This window comes from Caretta caretta, chromosome 28, assembly GCF_965140235.1.
Source record: "Caretta caretta isolate rCarCar2 chromosome 28, rCarCar1.hap1, whole genome shotgun sequence".
In the NCBI taxonomy this organism is placed as follows: domain Eukaryota; kingdom Metazoa; phylum Chordata; order Testudines; family Cheloniidae; genus Caretta; species Caretta caretta.
The window spans coordinates 4,308,687-4,335,531 of NC_134233.1; the positions used below are offsets into that span (position 1 = coordinate 4,308,687).

General features: G+C 46.7%; 1 protein-coding gene and 2 long non-coding RNA genes across 3 annotated transcripts in view; all 3 read right to left on the bottom strand.

Moving 5' to 3' along the window:
* Positions 1-26,845, bottom strand: part of LOC142070314 (uncharacterized) — a 334,822-nt gene that overhangs the window by 268,332 nt on the left and 39,645 nt on the right. The window lies entirely within an intron of this gene.
* On the bottom strand, positions 5,352-8,708 carry LOC142070209 (maestro heat-like repeat-containing protein family member 1). The gene is made up of 4 exons (XM_075123747.1): positions 8,571-8,708; positions 7,246-7,400; positions 5,951-6,113; positions 5,352-5,510 (listed from the first exon to the last, which is right to left on the bottom strand). The coding sequence occupies exons 1-4, from the start codon at positions 8,613-8,615 to the stop codon at positions 5,352-5,354; spliced, it is 522 nt and encodes a 173-aa protein (XP_074979848.1). The 5' UTR covers positions 8,616-8,708.
* LOC142070312 (uncharacterized) lies at positions 11,121-15,949 on the bottom strand. Its single transcript, XR_012666278.1, has 3 exons — positions 15,861-15,949; positions 14,883-14,987; positions 11,121-11,245 (listed from the first exon to the last, which is right to left on the bottom strand). It is a non-coding gene; the product is annotated as an uncharacterized LOC142070312 (long non-coding RNA).

The following is a 26,845-nucleotide window of genomic DNA, read 5'->3' on the forward strand; positions in this document are numbered from 1 at the left end:
GCCTGTAAAATAGGAAACATAGTGCTTCCCTACCTCGCAGGAGTGTGGTGGGGATACAGACATTAAAGAGTTTGGAGGTACTCAGATACTAGAGTAATGAGAACCTAAGATAGACATTAATGTAGTTGTAGGTTGCTTGGTGGGTAGTATTAGGACACTAGGTTCATTCAGAAGATCTGCTGAGCGAAACCAAAATCAGGAGCTGTTGGTTAGGATCAGCACTAGGACTTGGCAGAAGAGGTCCAGTCATCCAAACTCTGTCCGTATCTCTCTCAGCCAGCACCTGTGGTTGTGTAGCTAGTATAGGCAATGACGGCAATAAAAACCACAGAGAGAGAAGGACTCAGAAAGGTATCGTGAAGTTCCTGGTGAGGTTTCCATATAAAGGAGGACCTATTCTACTGTCTAAAATGACAATTACTCCTATGAACAGAACTGTACAACTCCCGAAAGAAAGGCAGACAACAGTCTAATGGTGAAACTACTCTTCAGAGCCCTGTGTCTTACCTGGGCAAGGAAAGCTGTGCTGGTGACTCGGTGGTTTTCTGTGGGGGAATTCACCCAGCAGAGGAGGCTCTGTATGATCTCAGGTGTTATGAGTTCAGATCTTAGCAGAAGACTGGAAGACAAAAGAAACCGCTCATGGGTTAGATTGCACACTTCAAAAAAACTCAGCTGCTCTGAGCATACAGCTCTGATATCTAGGAGTGGGAGCTGTGTGTTTCCACCCAGGACACCCCACCCCCCCACCAAGCTATAAACAGGAGGTTCCCTCTCAGCCACTCTATTGGCTACTGATTCCCAGGGATAAAATGATGCCTCCTAGATCTCTTACCTCACCAGCAGACACACTCCCTCATGGTGAGTCTTGGGGTTTTCCAGAAGAATCCAAGTTCTCTGCTTCCTGAGCGCTCTCACCAGTCTCTCATTCCCACCCTTGAAAAGCACAGACTCGAATGCTTTGATAGAAAGCCTGGGGAAAGAGAGGCACAGAACTGCAGCAATCAGGAGGAAGGTGCAGCTTGAACAGAGAGTCAGGAAGCCCCGGCTACTTCTCAGGTCTGCTGTTCAATCGGCAGTTCATCCATTGGCAATGTCCTGGACACCAGTGTCCCTGGAAGGACTTGATGCTGGGAGGTAAGTTTCAGTCTCATACATCTCATAGGACTAGTTTTGCTAGGGACAAAATTTTGCAGTCCTTTTTCTCTTTCTGCAAGGACTATGGGCACTAGCAGAGTAAAGTGATATGGAAAAGGTACACGATCAGGACCCAGAAACAGGGGGCATCGAGTGTGGTGATCACTAATGGACATTCTGGGGTCACATCTCCAGATATGAGGTGACAGAGTGCTGAGGGTTTGCACTTGAGTCAGCACTCTGGTCACTATTCCTACTAATTCCGTTCCTCACAGAAGGCCTAATTGGAGAGAGGTGTACCTGATTACAAGGTCAGATTGGGGCTAGTGAGTCAAGGAACCAATCATTCCATTAACAGGGAAACTGTGTAAAAGGACATGGGCAGGAGCCCTTTGAGGGGAACAGACAGAGAAAGAAACTTGGGTGACCAGATGTCCTGATATTTGGGGCTGTATCTTATACAGGTGCCTATTCCCTCCCCCCCACCCCACAGCCCTACTCCCGTCCTGATTTTTCACACTTGCTGTCTGGTCACCCTAAGAGAAACAGAAAGACAAAAAGCTAGGAGAGCCTGACAAAGTGAGGTCTCTGAGTGGAAACACCTTACCCCCCACCCGACTTTTGGAGAAGAGTTTAGAAAGTTGAGATACAATATAAAGGTGCTATGTATTGGTAGGGGGATTAAATAGACTATATGTTGGTGCTTAGAAGGAAAAAAGTCTCAACACGGTCTGTGTTTGTGGAAGATGTGGGGGTGCAACACCCCTCTCTGTCACAGCTGGGGGCTCATCAGGGATTTCCCTGTTATCTATGCAAATGGAGAGCCTGTTGGAGAAGCCGGTGTAGAGGTTTGGCAGTCCGGTGATGGAGGAAACACTGAAACGGGTGATGAAGCAGCAAAGAGAAGTGTGGAACAGGGGTTCTCACCTTTCTGTTTCTGAGCCTCCCCCCACCCTCAACATGCTAGAAATACTCCATGGCCCAGTTCCAGGCCTCTGCCCTGCCAGGCATCAGAGTTTGGGGCTCCTGGCTCCGGATTTTAACCCCACAGGGTGCAGGGGCTCGGGGCTTTAGTGCAGGTGCTGGGCCTCAGGGCTCCAGCCCAGCTGGGCTCAAAGCTTCAGCTTTCTGCCCTGAGCCCCAGCTAGTCTAAAGCCAACCTTGCTTGGCAGACCCGCTAAAACCGGCCCGGTTGAGAACTGCTGGTGTAGAACAGTGGTCTCCAAACGTTTTGGCTCACGCACCCCCAGGGTGACCTGCCGCAGACGCGCCACCTATGGAAGACCTGCCGCAGGCGGGCCGCCAAAGGGGAGCACCAGCCTTGGACGTGCAGAGCTGCCGCCGAAGGAAAAAAACGGCAGAGTGCTGTCCGGCGGCGCTACTAATGCCACGCTCCCCCCGGGATCATCCCACGCACCCCAGTTTGGAGACCACTGGTGTAGAAGACCCGACAGACCTTCCAACAATCCCACCAGGCAGAAAAACAGCCTTTCCTTGCCTGGTAGGTTTAACAGCAAAAGAGCCATCAGGAATTTATACGGGAGCAAGCCCAGGTCTGGCAACAACTCCTCCAAAGTTTGGTGAGTCCTGTGACAGGAAATGGAAACTGTAGTGGGAGCTTGGCCTACAGTGTGCTTCCGACATGGACATGAAGGACATCTAAAAAGAGACTGTCCTAAAATGGACTGTGGGTTTGCTCAGTTTTGTGGTTGGGACAAGGCTCCCAGGCAGGAAAGAAAAAAGAAAGTACCTACCGTATCAGTCTGGGTAGGGAGGAGCCACCAAAGGGACTAATGGACACAGCTTCATCCTGTTTGCTAATCAGGCAGGAGTTAGTGAAACCCCACTGGATACTTCCCAGAGGTAGGATCAAAACTGAATACCAGGTCCATGGGGACAAGAAATTCTGCCCAGTGTCCATGGGGACGATAAATTCTGCCCAATTTTAAGGACCCTGAATATTAAGGGGAAGTTTAGGCAGAAACATGTAGCGGTAGTGGATGGATTGCCCCACTGCCTTCTACTGGGCATGGACTGGAATCCCTTTCTAACAGGGACACCAAGGCAGGTATGGAGGCCCAGGAGGCTGGAAATAAAACCTGAAGGGCCAGGTAAAGAGGAAATATATGTAAAGGAGCTGGAGAAACCTAGACACGAAAGTATAGACAAGAGGGAGGAGAAAGAAAACAAAGGTCAAGCGTAAAGGTGACTTAAGATCATCCGTTGGGGTCAAACGGTCATCAGAGCCCTTACCACCAGGATCTCAGGAGCAGGCATCCCTAGAACACTTTGGAGGGACTCGGAGCAGTCTGTGTCCATGGAAGAGGCCGGGGCACAGCCTACCACCCCGTCACATATAGGTACCTAAAATGGGCCTGCACATGGGCCAACAGCATGAGCAGAATATATACTCGTGTCTGCAGTGCCAGCAATCACATAGCTAGGTACCCATCCATCTGAACAAATTCAAGTTTTGTGGACAAAACTGAGGCACCCATCTTGAAAACCTGACCCACTGTGGCCACTACCTAAGATCAGCCTTACTGGGCCAGTCCAATGGTCCATCTAGTCCAGTACACTCTCTTCCAACAGTGGTCAATGCCAGCTTCTTCAGCAGGAATGAACAGAACAGGGCAATCATGAAATGATCCAATCCCTGTTGTCCAGTCTCAGTTTCTGGCGGTCAGAGGCCTAGGGACACCCAGAGCTTGGGGTTGCATCCCTGACCATCTTGCCTAATAGCCATTGATGGACCTGTTCTCCATGAACTTATCTAATTCTTTTTTTAAAAAAAACCCCTGTTTTACTTTTGGCCTTCACAACATCCCTTGGCAATGAGTTCCACAGGTTGACCGTGTGTTGTGTGAAGTAGTACTTCCTTATGTTTATTTGATACCTGCTGCCCATCCATGAACAGAGCTGAGATCCTGGTTTCCTAGGAAAATTCAGAGACATTATAAAACCATGAAGTCTGTAATTTGAGCACCTTGTTGGCACGAAATAAAGAAACACAACAAGAAGAGAAACTAATCATGTTGTGAGATTGGTGGGAAATGTACATTAATGTGCTACCAGAGCTGAAGTCAACTGAGGACTCAGGAATCTTAGTGTTAACTGGCGAGGGGCACAGAGTGGGTGCCGAGGGACCTGGTACGTACATTCTAGTTCACTAAAAGATTGCCCCATGAGTCTCAATTAAAAGCCCATGTCACCAATATCATTGTGAAATGCATGTACAGATGCTGTGTAAAGAGTCATGGATATGCATTGAAAATTACATTCTTAGGATCTGTGTCTCGGGACTAGTCACCAGGAAAGGTGACAAAATGGTTTTCTTTTAGGCAAGAAATGTTTATCCATCTGTTTGTTTACATGTGAACCCTACATGCTTAATGTACATTCAGTTGAGAAGGACTGTGAGAACTTTAAAGAAAGAAAAGGAGCAGGAAGTAGACAGGGGGTGGGGACCCAATTTTGGGGTACACATCAAAGGTTTGCTCTAGTCTATTTGGGGGACATCTTTCACTTAGGAAGTAGATGGACCGCGAGTTTGCTTCATGAAAGAGGGGTCGCGATCAGGCTTGGTTGAGAACTTTGGGTGAGAAACATCTTTAGACAGGAGGTTAACCTGTTGGTTAAGTTTAGTTTCTAGGAGCAGGTTATGATTTCATTTGAAATGTAACCATTTTTTGCTTGCATTCTTACTGACGGTCACTGGAATCTCTGTTCTTTGATAATCTCCCTTCTTGTTTTCACTAGAAATATATCTAAGTGCTGTGTGTTTTGCAGTACAGAGTCTAAGTATCGAGTACAGAGTCTAAAGTAGAAGTAATAAACGGGTGTGTACTGTTCCATTGGGAACAGCAGGCCTGACAATTCTGTGGGAGTTCAGTGGATAAAGGGCTGGACACCATACGGAATGGTCAGAGGACTCGGGGGTGGGTGTGTGCCTGTCATTAACCTGTACAAAGAGACTGAGGTCTGAGGAGGCCTGGGTGGCAGGGTTTGTTTTGCCAGAGCCTGGTCGTTTCAGGGAACTGACCCACAGCAGGCACAGACAAGACTTCCTCACTCGAAGGGCACGTGGTGGTAAGGTGCCTCATAACCCTGGGAACTCCTCGGGAGCGTCACACAACTCTACTGGAATTCTCTTGGTTTCTCTCCCTTCCTTCTAATTACCGGCAAGGGTTGCCCTCAGTAAGTTGTAGCCCTTTTCAGATTTCTCTCGGGCTGCTTCTCGTTGGCAAAGGCAGCTTTTGTCCGAGGGTTTGGCTGACCTGCTGCAGGAGAACAGGAAACAACTCTGGGAGCAGTTCCCGCACAGCTTTGCTCGACTGCAGGGCTGACACCACCTCAAAGATGGCACATGTTGCCTGAAAGGAGAGCATGGTAAAAAAGGAGATCTCTTCCCAACACCATCACACCCTCTCTCCCCGTCTGATATCTGCTGTACGAAATTCTCCCTTCTGCCAGTAACTTGAATGACAGCAAGCAACTTGCTTAACTCGTGGCTCACTTTCCCACATCTGTACAAATGTGTATGACCTCCCAAGGCATGCTGTGAGTCCAAAGGAAGATTTGCAAAGAAACCTGCTCCAAAGACTTTCTAATGGCCAGATAGTATTAAGTAAATCAGTAACGTATCTAAAGCTGCCGTATTTGTTCCACAGGCAGCAGAGCTGGACTCAGGGAGACAGTCCATCAGAGGAGAAGTGCCCACACAGCAATATTATACCACACTTCCAGCTTTCCATCAGCAGGATTATCGCAGGGCACAGGAAAGCCTGAAAGACGTGTCTGCCATCTAACTTACTAAGAGAGGTTCAGCAGCTGCCAAATGCCTGTCCATTTCGGTCTCTGAGGTGATGCTGCCTTCTGTTCTTGTTGGAGTCTTTATCTTCTCTATTAGGGCTCGTAGGACTTGAGTGGCAAGCAAGGGGTCTCCCCCCAGAGATCTCCACTGCTCAGCGGTGTCACTGCAGTTTAACAGAAGTTACAGGTGAGCCCTGGACACTTTTGTGGCTCACCCTGAATGTGTCATATTTTAGCAAAGACCAAATGTTCTCCTTGCTATGATGAGAGAGTTAGGAGTCCTGTCCTCCTTTAATGCTCCTCATGTTTAAATATTGAGTTTCCAGTTACAGAACTAAGTTAAGTGACCTAGTCCTCCTGCAGCCTAACCATTAATACTAGACTTCAGAAGGACAGGACACAGAGCGCCAACCTCACTTCCTGTTTTCTCCACTTCCCAGTCAATATGGAATCATGAGCATGTGGCTCCCAAAGATCTAGGGTTGGATGAAACCCTAGGCAAGTGGATGAAAGAAAAGCCAGATTCCTACTAGATGGACATACAACTATAAGAACGAATGTTCTTGGCCATCCTAGGTCCCCTTCACAAATGGCGTCCCTACCCTCTGTTTGCCAGAAGCTGGGACTGGGCAACAGGGGATGGATCACTTGTTGTGTTCATTTCCTCTGGGGCATGTGGCACTGGTCACGGTTGCAAGACAGACTACTGGGCTAGATGGCCTTTTGGTCTGACCCAGTATGGCTGTTCTTATGGTCTTAGATTCCAGCACTGATAACTGATACCTCAGTTAGGGATCTTGAAATGAAATGATGGATCTGCTTCCAGTCCACTTTTAAGTACCAAGAATGGCAACTCTGCTCAAGCAGCCACACCCTCACTGATACCAAGCAGAGGTCTGATGATAATATTGGCCCTAGTCTTTGCAATCAGCCAGGGATTTGCACCTGAAGCTGTTATGCTACCAGGAAACCAACAGCCACTGCTCATTTCCAGAGTGAGCTCAATTCAGGCGTCTAGAGAGGTAGATGTTTCCAACAATACACTCCAGTTATACCAGTAAAGATAGATCTTTAGGATGTCAAAGCAGCTATCCATGAATGGAAACAGAGTGACACTTAATTTCTCTCCGCACCCCACCTTAACATGTTCTTGGACCTTCCTGCAGAAAGAGCCAGGCTATTAACCCTTAGGAATGATCCCAAACTGTTTGCGGCTTAAATGAAGCCCTACATCTCCTAGTAAAGCTGTGGGATCCATGTTTTACCAAGATGAATGCAATAGGTAGCGGTATATACCTGTCCATCGGCAGACGTTTGCTGAGGAGGCTGGAGATCACTGCCTCTTGGTGATGGTGAGCTAGAATGGACACTGCCTCCACCAGGAACTGCCTCAAGCTGCCCTCCTGGATAGTAGGCATGTGGCGATATAGTATAGCCAGGATATCTGGCACCTGGAAGGAACAAAACCAGAAAGAAATGTCCCTTTTTCTTTCTCTCCATTCCCTCTACAGAATCAAAACCTTTATTTAGCCATTTGCTGCTTTTTTAGAAATGCCTCACTTCAAGAAGCAAATGTTCAAATACGTCTGCGTAACTTGAGCCCACACAAAGTGCCCACACACGGCTGTAAAAATTAACACTGACACACACATAGACATACCAGGTAATTTAATGTGGTGGTGCCCAGCTATGCATTACACAAACCAGTTCACATGCACAAAAGGCAGCTTTGCTTGCCCAGATTTTGCAGCTGTGATTTAAGCAGCCAAATCTGACCATTTGCCTCGAAGAATGCAGAGCTCATCAACAACCACAAGCAGAAAATATGCAAGTGCTTTAAAGACAGTGTGTAAATGCCTGGGACTCTGAACAGGTGACTACCTCTCATATTCCTTCCTAGCCCTTCACATCTTCAAAACACTGTGCAAACATGGCAGTTCTGCTGCGAGGGTTCCCTGTCCCGAGGCCTTTCACCAGCCTTGTTAGAAGATTTGTGGAGTGCTCCTTTCATCTAGCCCTGATGTACTGGGCTCCAGAATAAGGCATATAAATAGTGGATCCCAAAGACACTAGAGTTTTCTCCCTCCTTCCTTCTCTTCTTAAAGGGTAGGTCTACACAGCAAAAAAACCCCACAGCAGTGAGTGTCAGAGCTCAGGTCAACCTGGGCCTGTGGGGCTTGCACGATGGGGCTAAAAGTGGAGCTGTCCCTGCTCGGGCTGGAGGCCAGGCTCAGAAACCTGGCAAGAGGCTGGCAATAGCCCAGTGCTCTTTTTAATCCATGTAGCCCTTAGCCATAGGCCTCCTAAGACCTGGAGGCCTCCAAGTGCCAGTCATTCTGTCTTCTTGTCTTTTCCCTAGAGTCTGTTTTCTCAGCCTTTCTTGGCTGAATACTGTGGCAACAAGCTAGACCAATAAAGAACCAACCATCTTCCTTTTCCCTTGGATTATCTCGGTCTACTGCTATTGATTCTGCCATTGCCTATCTTAGGGTAGGAACAGAGATGGAATCGACTCTATGTCCGAGGGGGAGAAACAGCAAGATTTTTCTTCCATACACATGAGGGCAAAGATCAAAAAGCCTAGAGTTTAGGCAGAAAAGCTCTCCAGTTCCCAGTTTTACCTTGTCCAGCATGGCATCTCCACACTCCTTCAGGATGATCTTCATCCATAGTCCAGCTGCCGTGGCACAGGTGGGGCTAGCAGACAGCAGACCACCCAATGTGGCCGCAATAAAGTCTGTGGCCTGTTTGGAGGGAAAGTACTCACTAACAACCTGGGAAGAAATCAAAAACAGGAGAGACCGCAATGATGTTTGGCTCCAGCACTTTTAAAAATGGAAAAAAAGATATACCTGCATCAGCAAATGGTGAATTAGCTTCCTGTCTAGCTCGCCATTTGGGATTACAATTCTCTCTCTAGTCTAAAGACTACATTTTTGTATTCTACACTAATGATATCAGGTTAGAGGCAAAGACTCTGTTGCATAGTTAGCACAACATTGTACTGGATAGGCAGGAGGTAAGTTTCCCTTTGTAGTCTCTTACATACACTGCATCTTTTTACAGCATATAGAAGTCAGTCAAGAGAGGCATGCACAGAAATATCGGCGAAGGCAAACCCACAAGGTGACGGAATGAATCCTGGGTGGTTTCTCAGCTTGATGTTCCACTAACACAGTTTTTCTCCTGGGTGGCTGGATGGCAGGGCCGGCTCCAGGCACCCGCCGAGGAAGCTCGTGCTTGGGGCGGCAGATTGCAAGGGGCGGTGTTCCGGCCAATCTTAGGGCGGCATGGGGGCTCTTTTATTTCATTATTTTTTGTGCTTCACTGCTCTGGATCAGTGAGAAAGCAAGAGCCGGCCCTGCTGGATAGGTACATGCGTGTGCATCCGCGTGCGCATTTTCATGGGCGTGCAACGTTCTTTGGAATCTGGTTTTTACGTGGCATTCAGAGCACACATCTATGAAAAGCATCTTCCTGGTTACTAGCAGCCAACGCCCCGCTCCCACAGCTCCCTCCGAGTACGGAAAGGCATCATGAAAGAGCAAATGTCAAATGAACGGTGCCCGGTCACTCGCACATCCGCACAAGCTTTTTGAGTCAGTTACCCTGGCCATTTTGGAAGATGCCTGAAACAGAGCCTCGGGGTCTGGAGCTGTTAGTCCTTCACGGAGACATCTCAGCTCTTCCTCTGCTGAGCCCAGGTTTATGGACTGGCCTGGAGTGGAGAAAAGGAGAAAAAGTACTGTAACGATTAAGGAAACTGAACCCCTACTGCATGGATCTTCATACGGGAGGATCCATGTGCTATGTTGTCATCAGCATAGTGTAAAATCTTGGCCCCACTGAAGTCAATGGCAAAACTCCTGTTGACTGGAATGGAGTCGGGATTACACCCTAAAATGTCTGAACGTTAACAGTAGTGGTATGTTATTGTGAATGATCCAGGATTGAACAAGCACTGTATTCAGCTTGGAGCAGCTTTGTGTGTGTGTCTGGTTTCAGTAGTCTCTCTGCTCTCACTATTTACATCTAAGCTCCTATTCAAGTACAACTCATGCAGGTAGATCAGAGGTTCCAGTTTAGAGGTGAATCCCTCCACCAAACTCTCCTTGTAAAAGAGACGGGGATAGACAAAAAACTTTGGCAAGAAACCCAGGCTCATCATCAGTCACTTCTAAACAATGCTGGGATTACTATGTTGTACATTCAAAGGTTGGAGTCCCTTATTCTGTTTCTGAATCACCAACACTGTTTTTAGGACTGATTAAGAATCATTGGAAATAGGATGACCAGGGGTCCCGATTTTATAGGGACAGTCCCCATTTTGGGGTCTTTTTCTTAGATAGACTCCTCTTACCGCCCACCCCCTGTCCCGAGGTTTCACATTTGCTGTCTGGTCACCCTCATTGGAAATGGCCTTAAACGATAACCAAGCTCTATCCCTTAACATCTAACCATTAGGTGAAAAGAATATCCTACTCTTTCACAAAGGGGAAAAATGGCCTCTACTTACTCCAGTCGCTCGGAGTGCTCATGGCAGAGGGCTGCTGGAAGAACTGTTTGTTTACAGAGTTATTCCAGGAAACCCCTCCAGTCCAGCCAGTGGCAGGGTAAAGAGAATGAAAATGTTTAGTACCAAGGGCTTGTCTCCATGGAGATATTCAAGAAAGCTAATCCCCATTCATTTTCAAAATGCATTAGTTAAACTTCATTCAACACCTGTGGGGACACACTGATTTAGAATTAAAGTGGCCTTCATTCAGGTTCGCTTCATTCATGGAATTCACTACAATAAATAAGGCCCATTTTAATTCAGAATCAGAGCATCCACACATGTGTTTAATGCCATTTACCTCATGCACTTGAAATGTACACCTTTAGTTCATTTGGATTAACTTTCCTTACTGTCCCTGTGTAGACAAGCCCTAAGGAATTTAGCCCTTATCTACCTGTAGGCAGACCATTTATTAGTTGTACAGTTCCCAAAAGTGTGCTAGGCTCTTTACACATGAGAATCTTCTCTTCTAATGAGGTATTTACAAGATGCCCACCATTCTGTTATCTAAGCAACAACAGACAGGACAGAAAGAACTAGATAGGCAGACAAATGGACATTACAACAGTGAAAGAAGGTGAAGAATTCCTTATACCTGCTAATGGTCTCCTCACCTTGTATACAGAGAAGACAGCTGATACAGTCAACCACGCACTGACGGGACGTGGCCAGCGAATCACAGCTGTTTGGTGCTATTAGTCCAATCAGAGATCCAAAGTGATCAAAAGTTCCCTGAGTCTAATGAAAAAAGAACGAAGAACAAAGAATGAATGGTCTCCAGTTGGACTAGACTTCACTTGCCATCCTTATTGTTCAGACCAGCCAGCTCTGTGTTTTTGGGGAACCAGGGCACAGTATCTAGCCTGTCTGACTCATGAAAGACACCCCCCCGCCCCCACCAGTCTCTGTTTGAACCAAAACCCATCAGAGAAAAGGCTTGCAGAGAACAATGAAGGGTGTTGGGAGACACACCTACACCCCTCCTGAGAAGGGTGACAAGATTAAGACATCTCCATTTGCATACAGAATGAAGAACAGAGACAACTCCCTTAGCCTCATCTGCATGGAAGATGGGATAGGAATTAGCATGAAGAATGAGGAACAGAGAACCGCACTGAACTCTGGGACCAGAAAAGCAGGGACGCATTGCATCATGGGAATCCCTGCTCCAGATGCTAATGAACCTATGCCTGCACACACCTAGCTCAGCAATTATCAGACCAATTCTAGTAATAAATCTTTATTATCCTAAAATACTGAAGCAGCCTAGTTGCCTTGTGAGCTCCCTGGAAAAAAACACCACCCATAGCCAAGAGTGATCAGCTCCTATTGTCTAGCCTAAAGAAAACCCTTGAAAACCCATGAGTTTACCCATAAACAAATCTAGTGTTTTCCCTTGAACCATTGTATTTTCTCTACAAAACCCCCTACCTATGCCCAAGTAAGGGTTCTGATGTATAGACCCAAACTCTGCATCAGTTCCACTGGGATTCCATCTCCTGACTGATTGTGCTGGGGGCTCTGCCTGTCTCCAGCACTCAGGACCCAGAGCTACCACCATTACCTGGGAACCCCACCCAGTTCAAGCCTCATGGAGTGGATGAGATTCCCCCCCCCCTCGCCCCTCCGTTTTCTTTTCTTCCTCAGGTATTAACCTTTCAAATGTAACCATTATGTTTGTTTTGCCCTCCTTGTGTAGTTATCACTATTATTCAATAAATAACTTATGGTTCAGCTGGTTGCTTCTCTCTCCCTCTCTCTCGCTCTCCAAATTTTACTCTGTATTTTCCGCTTCCCCCATTTACTCTGCAGCAACCCTTCTTTTACCTAAGCTAAAGATCCCGGTAGCGCCCAAAAATACTGTGGGGTTTGCTCATGAAGTGGGTTACTACCAGTACAATTGTAATGTGGAAGTGGGATAGGGATGTGTTAAACTTGGGGCACATAAGAGGGGAGCAGCTGAAAGTGCTGCTTAACCCAGCCCATTGAGTACAGGGACATATGAGAGGATCAGCTGGAGAGTGCTGATTGACCTGGTCCGCTCAGACTTGCTCTGCTCGTGTGAGCGTACGTGCGTGCGTGTTCATCTAGTTCTAGGGCTGGAGGAACCCAGCCCTGGGGAACCGAGGTCCTGCAGGGTCGCTCCATTGGGAGGGCACTTGCAGAAGGAAGGAGTAGAGCTCCATATGAACACACAAGTGACATAAGCAGCACATTAATAGAATTACAGATCCCCCCCCCCCCCCAAGAAGAGTAACCCTAATCAAAGAGCCTACCCCAAAGTAACAGGCACATCTGGTAACATTGTGCCCCTGATTCCTGTACTGTACTGGGTAATGCACATTGGAAAACATAATCCCAATTGTACGTAGAAATGGATGGGGTCTAAATTAGCTGTTATCACTCAAGAAAGAGACCTCAGAATCATTGTGTACAGTTCTCTGAACGCATCCACTCAACATGCAGTCAAAAAAGCTAACAACATGTTTGGAACCCTTAGGAAAGGGATCGATAAGAAGACAGCAAATATCATTATGCCACGATAGGAATCTACAGGACCCCCACACCTTGAATACTGCGTGCAGTTTTGGTCATCTTATCTCAAAAAAGATGTGTTAGAATGGGAAGAAATACGGAGAAGAGCAACAAAAATTAGGCCTATGGGATAACTTCTCACCCAAGGGAGATTAAAAAAAGAGCGACGTTTCAGCTTGGAAAAGAGACGACTCAGAGGGAATATGCTAGAGGTCTATAAAATCATGACTGGTGTAGAGAAAGTCAATAAGGAAGTGTTATTTAGCCCTTCATCTAACACAAGACCAAGGGGTCCCCCAATGAAATTAATAGGCAGCAGGTTTAAAACAAACCAAAGGAAGCATATCTTCACACAATGCAGTCAGAAGACAGGATACTGGGCCAGATGAACCATTCTTTTGCGGGAGGCAGGTTAGCCATTCTTATGTTTTATGTTCTTAGCTGGTTAAATAGAAATTTTCCTTACCACCCTGGGAGCATAAGAACCAAGAATGCATTTGTGACACTGGCAGACCAGGCAACCTGTGTATGACCCATAATAACTTAACAAGAGGCACTTCCACTGTATCAAGACAGTTCACTTGCATGTGAATTTCAAAGAGATGGATTAGACTAGCAATCCTCAACTCATTCAAAAATGAACAATAGATGCTAAGTCTATTTGTCTGTGTTGATCTATACGCGGTTAGAAGTTTCACAATGTAACCAAATTAGCTTGTCGATGCTCATTCCCTTTCAGGTCTTCATTATGTATGCAAGGTGTTCAGTTAACCTTAAAATCAAAGATGTAAGATACTGCAGGAAACTAATAATTTCTACATTGTCTTCAGCTTAACTCTCTGTGTTATAATGGAAGAACGGCTAATCACCTTATGCGAATGAGTAACTAGTTTACTGTGTATGCACAGGAAATAGAAGATTAGCTTCAAAGCAAAGTTCAGGAGGCGATCTGCATTGCCTAGTCTTTCTCGGGGGAAGGTCCTGCTGGAACCATTTTTGTGAGGTAGGCTTGTCAGCCTGCTAGAATAGCTAGAAAAGAGAAGGCTCGGGCCTCATCCTGTCATCTCTAGTCTGCTGAAACTTTGAACAGGGAAAGTGTAAGCCATAGGACAGAGAGCTTCCAAATCATCATTTGAAAGAACCTGGAAAATGCATGGAAAAACTAACAGTCTTTACATCTAAGCTGCCTTTGGATTCTGATCTGTTGGGATGATTCCAGAGAGACTTGTACAAGCCAGCAGTTTATTCCATCGCTGTTGTCATCCTGAACTATGAACATTGACAGTCACTTGTATGGATATTGATCTTTTAACCATTTGTAACTCTCTTCTTTCTTTTAAGAAGAAATCTTCAATTTCGTTATTAAGGATTGGCTGGCAGCATGCTATTTGGGAAAGACCTGAGATTCACCTTGACCTGGGGATAAGCATCTGGTCCTTTATGATGGGTGAACCTCACATATGGTGAATCAGGTTTTCAGTAACCCCTCACTATATTAGACTGGGCTGTTTAGATGGGAGCCTAGGTCTGGAATGCCAAAAGGGGACCGTGTTTGGCATTTTGTTAACTAGGGTGGAAGCTCTTTTGCTGTTCACTTGGTGCATGTAATTCTAGAATAAGCCATCAGTTTGGGGGATCGTCTGCCCTCTACTTCTTGCAGTCTGCCCGGAGTGTGGTCACAGCATTGTTGTGTAAACCTCTCTCTTATAGAAGCAGAGGGATCTTAGTCACTTTGAGATCCCAGCTGCTGCCCTAGAAGCTTTTTTCATGCATTTGGGTTGAGTGTCAGATCGGATATAAGCAGGGAAGTCAGCTCAAGGAAGAGGAAGGCTATACTCACTGTGCTATGAACTGTCTCTTGATAGGCAGTCAGCAGCTGGATGGTGGCCTGCAAGGCCCTTTCTCTCTCCCACTCCTTCTCTGAATGGAGCCATGTCTCTAGTAGCTGTTGGCAGAGCAGGGGAATGGACAGAGTTAGTACCAGAAAATCCCTCCCAAAAGTTCCTCTTAAACAGGTTTAATTGTCACTAAAATCCCTCTCCAAAGCACCCGACCTCCATGGAGCGAAGGAATTACATGTCTAATGGAAGTGCCAGGGACCAGATTCACCTCTGAGTGATTGAAGACAAAGGAGTTACATGAGAGATGAACCTGGGCCTGTGTTCGTGATGTCTTCTGTAGACTGTCTGATGGGAGCTGTCTACCACATTGCATGCTGTTTGATGTCTGCTGCTGTGTTCTGTTTCCTGGGCAACTTCTCCCACATTGAGTGGCCAAATGACAGAGAGGAGCGTTTCTTTTTATTAATTTGAAAAAGAGCAGAGAAGTCCCCCCCGAAGCCCAGCTCCTTTTAGAACTTCATTTTTATACTGAAGGTGCATCAAACTCCCCACCCCTCAGCTCTTCAAGATATTCTGTTCATGTCTGAGGAACAGGAAGTCTCCTCTGGATGAGTTTCCATACACAGGGCTTAACTCAATATGAATGAATTCCTCTTTGAAGAAGTGATCAGTTTCAACTGGTTCTCTTGGATTTGGCTACTGCAGTGGTGATTTTCTTGCCGGTCCAAGTAGTGTCAACTACATTGTAAGAAGTTGGTCCCAATCCAGCCCTGGCATAAAATGGCATAGCTTCTGTGGATTTCAGCAAGGCACATGCCTGCTTATCCCAGGAAGAATTTGGTGCTTTTTCCCCCGACAATTCACTCCATTGTGGAAAATTCCTCCACAACTGAAGCTTGACCCCCTAAATCTCTGACTCTTCCCTGCAGTAACACAACAAAGAAACAATCTTCACCATGGTTCAATGGTCTACTCACTTGAAACATTTCCTGGAACCAGTGTGCGGTTGGTTCTTCCTCCAGCAAAGTCTTCATTAGCTTGCCAAGGGCTTCCAAGGACTCTATGTACAGTGACTGAAACCAGAAGAGAAGGAGAAGGCTCAGCACAGATAATTTGTGTGTGTGGGGGGGGGAGGGGACGACTGGGGGCTGGGGAAAGCTAACCATAACCTTGCCAGGGAGGCCATGTGTGACTGCCATCACCCAGTGCCTGCTGGGCAGAAATACAGTGGATGGTGCCTGAGGAGAATTGTTGTCACGTACCTGTATAGGCAGAGCATCCTTTGCTGTCTCACCTTCCTCTTTCATCATCTTCTCCAGGGGAGGGAGGGGAAACAAACTTTTGAAACACTGATGAAGGAGCTCACGGTTTTCCTTCAAGGTCAAAGATGGTTTGAGTTTGCTGGCAGAAGAAAGAGAGAGAGAGAAAAGTCATGCATTAGACTCAGTACCACCTCCAAGTAAAAGAAATGGGTCCAATGACTGGAGATTGTCTCAATCTAAAACCCCAAATGCAAACAACCCTTCACTTTGCAGCTGAGCACCTATTTGCACCTCTATTAAGTATTGGCTCATTGAGAAGTAAAGCTAAAGCTTCAAGTCCCCTTTTTAGAGAAACCCACTAGCTTCCTTCCCTCTGCCAGCAAGCCAGACACCTCCCTCCCCATCTGAACTCTCCTGCATTGGACTGCATGCCCCACAACCTCCAAGTTTGTGTCTTTCAAGCACAAACCTCCAAATGGACACATTCAAACCCTCAAGAACTAAAGTTCTGCTGGTGAGCAGCATGTGAGCCAAACCCGGCAGGCATCAAACTGCTCCCAACCTGGCACTCATGAACTAACAAAGACGACGTCACAGTGCCAGGAAATATGGCAGAAAATAGCCTACCTCAGATGTCTAATGGCAAGAATTGCCTTGTAGCGAACTGGAGATGCCAGGGAATCCAGTGGTTCCTTTTTAATGAAGTCCTGAAATGCACGAATAGGGAAATTAAAAAAATGGGAAATGGATTTGAAAGGCAGAGAGGCTTTCCTCTCACACCCTGAAACAGGGCCATATGCCAGACCTGTAATAAACAGACACCGTGCTCAGCAGGCTCTCTGCCTCAGAAATGGACCGTAGGGCCATCTGCAGGCTATACGGAGGACAGAAAGATAACTCCCCAGACACAAGCCATTCCTGCCACTTACAGCCCACAATAGGTCGGCATCCCTGCCAAGCTCAGAGTGGACCCAGCAGCATTCTGGGTGCCGTGCAGGTAGCTCATGAGACTGCAGTGGTACAGTCACAGCCAATGGATAAAACAACATCTACCTGGAAACCCAGTCTGATGACATTACAACAAACTCCTTTGTACTTCAGTCCTCAAAGTTCCTCATCACTCACCAGCATGTAGCCAAGGAGCTCCAGTTTGTAAGAGAATTCGAACTCCTGGGAGTCTCTGGTCTCCAAAATGGCACAGCTAATCTCCGTGACATTCTGGATGAGGGTTAATTTTAGGTGCATGTCCTACATAATCCAGAAGGAGAAACAAGAGGATGTGGATGAGAAACGGAGAGAAGAACCAGAGTCCAGAAGATAAAGGTCAGGAATTAAATCTAGCCACAGGAGAGGAGAGAGGTGTCCACAGACCCCAGAAGGCAGAGGACCCTGGCTCTGCACCCACCTCAGAAGAAGAGAAAACCCAGGTTCATGAAAGAAATCCAGGGCCACTTACACCAGAGCAGCCAGGACTCCTGCTTGATGTAGCAAGGAAATCAAGCTCTGTGCAATTTAAACAAGCAACTTGTGGATAGAAAAGGCAAGAGCTGAGGGCAGATTATTTAGAATTTACCTTGTTTGTAAGAGCGATGCCCAGCACCTGAAAAACAAAATGCAAAACAGCTATTAGCAATGTCTATAGTCCCACATAACACACATCCTCAAAATGGCCTGGCTGGTGAATATGGAGCAGAGAGAAATCATGATTGTTAAATCTTCCAAAAGGCAGGAAATGTATCCAGAGGGGGTGTTTTGCAGAGGTCAAGATCAGGGGCCATCCTATGGAATATTTGCATTTGTGAACTTCTGGAAGATATCCGTTTGGTTCAACTGTGATCAACTTTTTTGACAGAGGCTAAATGAGATTCTCACTTAGACAGGGCAGAATTGAATGGCAAAGTGACGTGGTGAGGTTGCACTGAGAGGAGAGTCAGTACCAGCAGTCAGACACCTAGGGAACAGAAATAACGAGCACACAGACAAACAAGACGACAGAGAAGAGGGAAGGGAAGTAGTGAGTCCAAGAAACAGAGTGACAGCAAAGAAACTAAATACAAGTTAGCACCATTCTCTCTTGGCTAGCAAAAGATAGAGCTAGATACACATACATATTAGGGGAGTTAGAGTGTTATTCTGAATAGCCTGAGTGTGACTCCATGTGAATTACTGTGTAGCTGTGCTCGACAGAATTTCAGAAGACTATAGAAAAACTAGAGAAAACACAAAGAAGAGCAACAAAAGTGATACAACATGTGACAGCTCACGCTCCATCCATTATAGTTTTAAATTTCAGTTATGTGACAAATTATTGCTCAAAGGAGAGTTTTAGAAAATACAAGCCCTCTCTCTATAAACTCAGAGGCAATTCTATAACTTCAGGGTAATGCCCCTCACAGTTGTCATGCAAAGGCTCTTACCTGACAACTGGTTCTGTAATGGTGAATGATGTTCCTTGTGATGTCTGCCTCTACTCGGGAGAGAAGCTGCTCTTTTGGAGCATGGACAGCCACGTTGCTGTATGTCAGCATCAGGGTGCGGCGAGTCTTGCCTCTTGTCCCATGGTGGTAATCCTAGACAATAGGAAACATCACTAGAGACAAGTTCTTCTGATTCATTTGGCCTTGGAATGAATCAAACATTGGTGGAGCCGGGCCCCCGAGCCTTGAATACTGCTGGAGCCCGGGCACCATGAGCCCATAGAACTCGCTGCCCCATCGCCATCATTCCCATTGGGTAACTCTGACCCAGAGAGCCGAAAAAGGCTGAACCGACAGCAGTGGAGTACACGGGAGCTTAGTCATTGACACTGGTGGGTACAAGATCAGGCGCTAAATGTCTTGCCTAAGGCTGCACAGTGAGTAAATGGCAGAGCCAGCAATGGGAGCCCAGAGGCCTAGTCTCCTGCTCTATCCTCTAGATCAGTGGTGTTCAACCAGGGGGACTTCTGTACCCCTGAGGGTCTGCAGGGGTCTTCCAGGGGGTATATCAACTCATCTAGATATTTACCTAGTTTTACAGCAGACAACAAAGAAAGCACTTGCAAAGTTACTAACTCAAATTTCATACAATGGCTTCTTTAGACTACTCTATATACTGCCCGCTGAAATGCAGGTACAATATTTAGATTCCAGTTGATGTATTTTCTAATTCTAGGGCAAAAATGGGAAAATAAGCAGTCTTTTTTTCAGGAATAATGTGCTAGGACCCTTTTATAATTTTATGCCTGATTTTGTAAGCAAGTAGTTTTTAAGTGAGGTGAAATTTGGGGGACACAAGACAAATCAGACTCCTGAAAGGGGGACACAAATCTGGAAAGGTTGAGAACCACTGCTCTAAATCAGAGGTTCCCTAATTGTCATCCATAGACCACTGGTGGTCTACCTAAAGCGGGTTGGTAAGCCACATGTTGCTTGCAACACCTCCTCATTTCCAGCTACTAACCTGGGATAAAAAACAGTTAAAAATACCTTCAATGCTTTTCCATGCAAGCAACTGATGCAGTTCCCACACATTGTGCATGGGAGGGGCGCTCAAGCCATGAGACATCAGACGGTAAAAATCATTTGAGAGAACCCCAGCTCCACATCGTGCTCCTGTCTGCTTAACGGCAGGCATCACGTGGAACGCATACACTGGGGGACAATGCTAGCTGACCGGAGCAGACAATACCGCGGGGCTGCTGCCCCTGCTTTAGAGGGAGAGGAAGTTTGAGAGAACCCCCTGGCTCCTTTACCTTCAGGCGGCTGACGAACCCAGAAATCTTAACCTGGCTCATTGCAGCCCCAAACTCCTGAAGTGCCTTCAAGGTGAGGTCCAAGTGGCTCGCAGCACAGACTGCGAGGATGGAGACGACTCCCTGTCACCCAAGAGAAATACAGGTTAGGATCGAACCAGGTGTCTGATAGAGCCCACGAGTCCATTCCTTTCACCCAAAGTGGTGTAAAGTGCCAATCAGGCCTGAGACACATGGGGAGCGGGCGCTGAGTGAAATAGCAATCAAGAGGATAGGAAGCAAAATGGCATCTGTCCCAGGCCACCTCAGAGCTGAGCCCCACAGGGAGCATTCAGGGATTACTTGGTAAAATGGGGAGAGGGATGGAGGCCTCACCTGTCTCTCAGGGGCTTCCATATAATCTGCTGTCATCAGAAGTGTATGAATCTGTGATTTAACATGGACAAGGTCCTGACAAGCTGCTAAGGACGTTCCTAGCGCCTTATACAGGAAACTCTGAAAGAAAGAGACCAGCCCTGGGATATCAGGAACACAACGTGCCTGTCAGTACAGACCCAGCTCAGCAACACTCAGGAAGGAACAAGACAGCCAAGTCCAAGCACCCATGCTGCAGAAACATCCCATCTTCTAGCCCAGCCAGAGAACCAACAATGCAGTACAGACAAGCAGCCTGTCCAAGCAAATATTGGAAGGGCAGGGGGGCAAGAGAGCAGGGAATAAGTACAAACACATTTTATACGCAGAATAAAATATCAAATAATGAAACCTTGAGAGAAGCCTTATGCAGCCCTCCAATCAGAATTTCAGGGGAAAGTAACTAGAAACTAAACCTTAACAGAGAACAAACCTTCTCTTTGGAGGGGCTGGCATAGCCGGCCATCTGCCAGCTCAACTCAAGGGATATCTGGCTGCTCCAGGCACTGTCGTCTATCATCTCCAGAGATGTTCTTAGGAACTGAGTGTAAAACCAGAGTTAAAGCAGATGGTTAACTGCAAGAATGTGGGGGCTGTTGTGGGGTTTGGGGTTTTGGTTGGTTGGTTGGTTTTTGCTTCCTTGTTCTGTTGTAAACTTTCCAATATTCAGGTGTCCTGGGAAGATTATTTCCCTATTGAGAACTATAAACATTGACAACCCAGACTTCCTCTGCCTCTTGTTCTTGAACCTTTGCCTGAGGATTCCTCTCAGGCCCCAAACCCAGATGGACAGTGAATTGGAGAATGAGATGGAGCCAAGACATCTGACCATCGAGGAGTGATTTTCCAGTGGATGGACGATGGCTCTAGTCAACTTTGAACAAAGGGCCCTGGACTACGAAGGACCAGGCACCTTCTCTGAAGTGCTATGGACCCTTTATGACACCTCCCGAGGTACCCAGGGTTGTGAGGGACCTCACTACCACCTGCCCTTAGCATGAGGAAGCCTTTTCTGTACCTGCCAAGTGTCAGCTCCTGACTCTGCCAGTCACAGGAAACACAAGCACACCCTTCTCACCCTGTCCAGGATCCACTGTCCTTCCACAGATAAGCAATCAGTACACTCCAACCGCTCGCCCTCTGGACATCCCCAGAATGTCCAGCCCCTGTTCCACTGGACACTCACAGAATTCAGAGGTTTGCTACACACCACCTTACCAGTTTCACCTCAGCATCACCGCTCCATTTCACACACTTCAATACATTGACAGTGAAAAGAAGTAGAGTTTAATTCACCAAGATCAGAGATTTGAGAAGCAGCAAGAATAATTAATGTACACAAATGGTTACATAAATATAAAATCCTAACACACTTCTAGAGCTTCAACTTAAAGAAGCTAACAGTCCCCTGTCTCACAAGGGATAGCTCCCCCAAATCTCTCTCCCAGCAGGAAACACCCAGACCAAATGTGATCCTCCATTCATAAGACAAGCCAGTTGGCAATTTGTCCAATAGGTGAAGGATACCTGGTGCAGGATACCTCTGGACCTCCAGATATAGTTCCAAGCATCCATTGTCCGCTTGTAATCAGGGTACCCCCTATTGTTTGTTTGTTTTTCTTGTCTCGAATCTCCTCTGGAGACTTTGCAATCACTTGATTAGAATTTTGCTCTATTGATTAGCATCCACTGTGAATAATTACTCAGTCTACATACAGCCATTCAAACAGCTAAGCATCTTCTGCCTGAAAGAAACTTCTTTATCACCTTCTGGTGACCAGCCCCAACGCACAGACCTTCAAAGCATCAATTTCGGTAGACAACCATAACGCCTTAGATATTATCCATCCAGTCACTGTGCAATGATTATGAGGATTATGCAGTGTGGCACAGGCATCCAGGAAAGGCTTTACATGACACCCTTTGATGATATAGAGATCAGATCCAGGGAATCCTGGGAACCCTATGCACTCCTGTGGCCTCTGCCAGTGGGTACCCAAAGGACCCGGGGTCACACCCTCAACTCCCATTGAAGTCAGCCAGAGGTTAGTAACTCTCAGCACTTTGCTGTTTCAGGCCCGACTTTTGAACAGCAGCCAGGAAATATCAGAAACCTCACAAGAGAACCTAATCTTAGTTGATTTTTGAGCCCAAAGAATTTCAAATGAGGCTGGATCTGGAATGGGAAATTCTAGAGTGTAATCCAACCCCAAATGGAACTCCAAACCTTCTGGGGCTTCTTTGTCACTAGGTCCTTTCCTTTCATTTTCAGCCCTCGCCATAAAAATCTTCCTTGTCTGGATTTACATGAGGCTGTAAAGAGCTCTTTCTGACCACAAAGACTTCTCCATGAGATACAGACACCAAACCTTGTCTTGTCTCTTTTCCTTTTTGGGTTTCTCAGAGCAAGTTTTCTTTTGAGTGGCAAATAGAAAAAAAAAATCCTTTAGACGTCCCCCAGTGATGCATGAGCACCATTAGCATGCTGGGTTTCTGGTTAAGTTTTGTGTTGTTCCCAGGGGTAATACAGAGGGATTTATAACGAGAGCTGGTTGAACAATAGTAAGGCCATTTCACAAAACAAGTGGGATTTTTTTGTTTTCTTGATTTTTCAACATACAAATGAAAAGTGAAAACACAAAAATATTTTGCTTTTCAAAATAAAAAATGACCATTATTCAATTCTTTGTTTTCCCCATTTCCTTCCCTTTATCCCTCATCCCCGTGCTTTTTTCCCCCTCTTCCACTTTGTGATTGAAAAGCGGAGGAGGGGGGAGGGGGAAGGAGACAAACAGCAAAGCAACTGGAAAAAAAAATCAGCTTCAGTTTCAAAAAACTAAACATTTTCTATTTGGGTTGGGGTTATTTTGTTTTGGGGTTTTTTTGTGTGTGTTTTAAAAAAACAAAACAAAACAGAACCCTGAAAAATTTGAAAATGTTCCATGAAAATAAAAAGGCCATTTTTAATTGAACAAAAGTTGCAAATGAAATGGTTTGACCAGCTCTGCTTATAATGAATAATTTATCATTAATTTTTTCCCCAGCTGATATATTTGGAGGGGGAAGAGAGGACTGTGACAATACATCTGAAAGCCATCCTCTACCTGAAGCAGCATGTGCTCCCACCGTGCATGGTCCAGGGAATTCTCTGTGTTTCCTATAAAGCAGGAGGCAAAACAATAATGTCACCTAGATTCGCAAGAAGAGTCATCCCAGGTATCTCCTTTCCAATCAGTCCTTCTAAAACTCCTGGTCTGCCAAGCTGTAACATACCTGGGCTTTCAAGGCGAAATGGAACTGTACCTATTGGGTTCTGGGAGAGTCACCCCGCTCCTGTCCTGAGGGGCTTAAAACAGCCCTGGGCGAGGGCTGTAGGAGGGAAAGAGGTGAGAGGTTTTTCGCAGGAGTGGGGGGTGAGATTCTGTGGTCTGCGTTGTACAGGAGGTCAGACTAGATGATTATAATGGTCCCTTCTGACCTTGATATCTATGAATCTATGAAAGGGATTAACAAGAGCTGGGCTGACGGGGAAAGCAGCCACAGCTGTAGCCAGGGTAATCAGGGCCCAGCTGGCCCTTATAAGAGGGCCGTGGGCCAGTAGGAGAAGGTCTTTCTCTCTAGTTTTGAAGGGAGTAGGGCCTGCCTGCAGAAAGGGTACTGGGAATGAGGGTGGGCTGGGCTGGGGAAAGGCCAGAGGAGCAGGGAAGCTCTAGGGTGGCAACTCCCCAGGCTATCGGGCCTGGCCCAAGGCCCATAGGGGTACTGGGTTGCAGGGAAAGGCAGCAGACCCAAACCCCCTTGCCTGTGGTGACTGGCTCTTACACTGCAATCTGCCCCAAGGTGCAGGGGCCCAGACTGAGGCAAGGTGGGGATTAGAGGGTTGGGCGTTCCCCAGAGAAGGGAGACCCATAGAGACTGAGGGGGTACTGCCAGGGCGCAGCACCCTGGGTAAAAAGGGCACCGGGGTCTGAGAGGGACACGGGCCTGCAGAGGGTGCTCTGTGCTGGAAAGAGCTAATTCCCAGATGGCCAGCAGGAGGCGCTGCAGGGGTGAGTCGTTGCGCCGTCACAGGGACCTGCGCCGACGTTCTTTGTTGGACCAACAGAAAATGTCCTGTTTCAGAGTAGCAGCCGTCTCAGCCTGTATCCACAAAAAGAAAAGGAGGACTTGTGGCACCTTAGAGACTAAGAAATTTATTGGAGCGTAAGCTTTCGTGAGCTACAGCTCACTTCGTCAGATGCTACGTACCCTGCTGGCATTTTTATTCAGGGTCCGTCAACCCACCAGGAGTGAGATGCTGAGCACTCCCAATTCCGCTTGACTTGAATGGGAGCTGAGGGTGCTGAGCACCTCACAAAACTCTTCAGCACATCAGAAGACTGGGTTTAGTAGGAATACAAACTTTTCCTGCAGAATCAGAGATTCTGGACTTGATCCGAACTGGATGTAAATCGGTGTAGCTTCACTGAAGTCAATGGAACTATACTGATTTACATCAGCTGAGAATCTGGCCCTGTTTCTGAGTGTCCAGCTCTAACCTAGCCTTCTTTAATGGCGGCACAGTGTAGTGCTGGGGACTCTGTACAGCCGCAGCAAGGAGGGAAGATACAGCTCATTTTTTAAAATCTTTGTTGGAATATCAAACCCGCTTGTCCATGGGGGGGTTCGACGTTCATGAGAAACATAGCGGGCTTGTGCTGCACCTAGGGTCTGTCCTGCTCCCCAGAGACTAGACAGGTGCAGCTCCGTCACTGGAGCTCTGCTGGCATAACGCCATCATGTAGACGCAGCCTGCGCTGACTGAAGGGTTTTTTCCATGGAGGTCAATAGAGTCGTACCACTGTAAAATTGGTGAAAGACATTATTAGGCCCACAATACCTAGATTCTCCCTAGGGCACCCACTTGGCCAACCTAGCTTTTATGGCGCAGGTTTCTTATGGGTTTTTTAATTGAATCCCCCTTGAAAGTAAATGTGGGGTTTAATTTTCAGAAAAAGTCCGTTTGCAAAATCAGACTCTATATGTAACCCCAAAATCTTTCACTAACCTCCAGCTTCATGCGTATTGACCTTCCCAAAAAATAACCTAGCAAAGGCATGGGGGAAAGTGCTGTGACATTTCCATTCAGCTGAAACCTTCCTGGCCTGATTCTGCCCTGTTTGAATTGGCCTCAGTGGTTCACAGCTATCCAGAGGAAGGAAAAGTGTGGGCCTAGAAGCCCCATTTCAATTCCCCACTGTTCCCACGTACTGCAACAGGAATGGCACAACACACGTCAATACGAAGCTGCATTTTCTGGCTTCCCTTCTATTCTCCATGGACCACACTCCTCCTAACTAACACTTTACCTTCAATGTACTGCAGCAGAGATGGGATCTTTACTACCCACATCTCACCCACTGCTGCATGGACAGTTTGGTGCAGGGCCTTTAGTAACTGCAAGGCAGCACATCCGTGTCCTTCTCTTTCATAAGGGGATGAGGCTACTACCTGTCAATGAGAGAGAAAGAACAGGCTAAGTTTTGTCAGCACAATACCCGTTTGTTCCTGAGGGAGGGAATAGTTCAGAGACTCTCATTGTGGAGACAATCCAAGAGAGTTGTTGCTTCTACTGCAGTGCCTTCCTGAAGAAGAAAGCATTCTAGCTAGTAGGAGGATGCAGGACAGTGCGTCTCAGGAGAGGCCGGAGAGAGAGAGAGACCCAGTCATACACATTCCTCAGCCTAAGTCAAGCATCTAGCTACAAAACCAATGTGTATAGTTAACTGTCCCATTCCACAGAAAACCTATTCTCATGGTCTACTCACCAGGAGTCGCGCCAGCAGCCCCTGGGGTGTAGGGAGTTGCACTAGGGAAAGAAACAGAATAGCGTTAATTATGCCAGGCTTTGCAGAGAGTCCTGCTGATGTTCTTCACCTATCCATTTCCAACATGCCCACCAATGTTGAATACAGCTGATAATAATTTGCATTTCCATAGTGCTTTCAGTCTGAGCATCTCAGAATGCTCTACAAACATGTATGAATTCCACCTCATAGCACCTCTGTGAGGTTGGCATGAATTACTCCTTCATTTCACAAGTGGGGAAGCTGAGAGAGAAAGATCAAGTGATTTCCCCAAGGTGACATCCGAATTTTGGTGGCGAGCTGGGAACAGAACCCACATTTCCTAGCTCCCTCCCATGGCCGTGTTGTAATCACAAGACCATCCCTCATTCATTTTAGCCTCCTGATTGCAGATGAGAGAACTGGAGCAGACTGAACCTGTTCATTTCATAGTGCCTGGAGAGAAGAAATGAAAGAGTTTCTCTTATAAACCTCGTCCACTGTAGTCGAGGCAAGCAGCTGCTTCTCCTTCCCGCTGCTTTTTCTCAGCCAGTTCCCTCAGGCATCTGCAAAGAGGCTTCAAAGTACCCGTGTACTGAGCTGGCACCACATACTCCAGCAGCCTTGGCCATAACACCTGCAGAGAAGAGCGAGACTGCTCAGTACGGAGCTATTTCCGTTCCCCCACCTCCAGTATCCTGCTGTCTGAATCCCTCCCTGCCATGTAG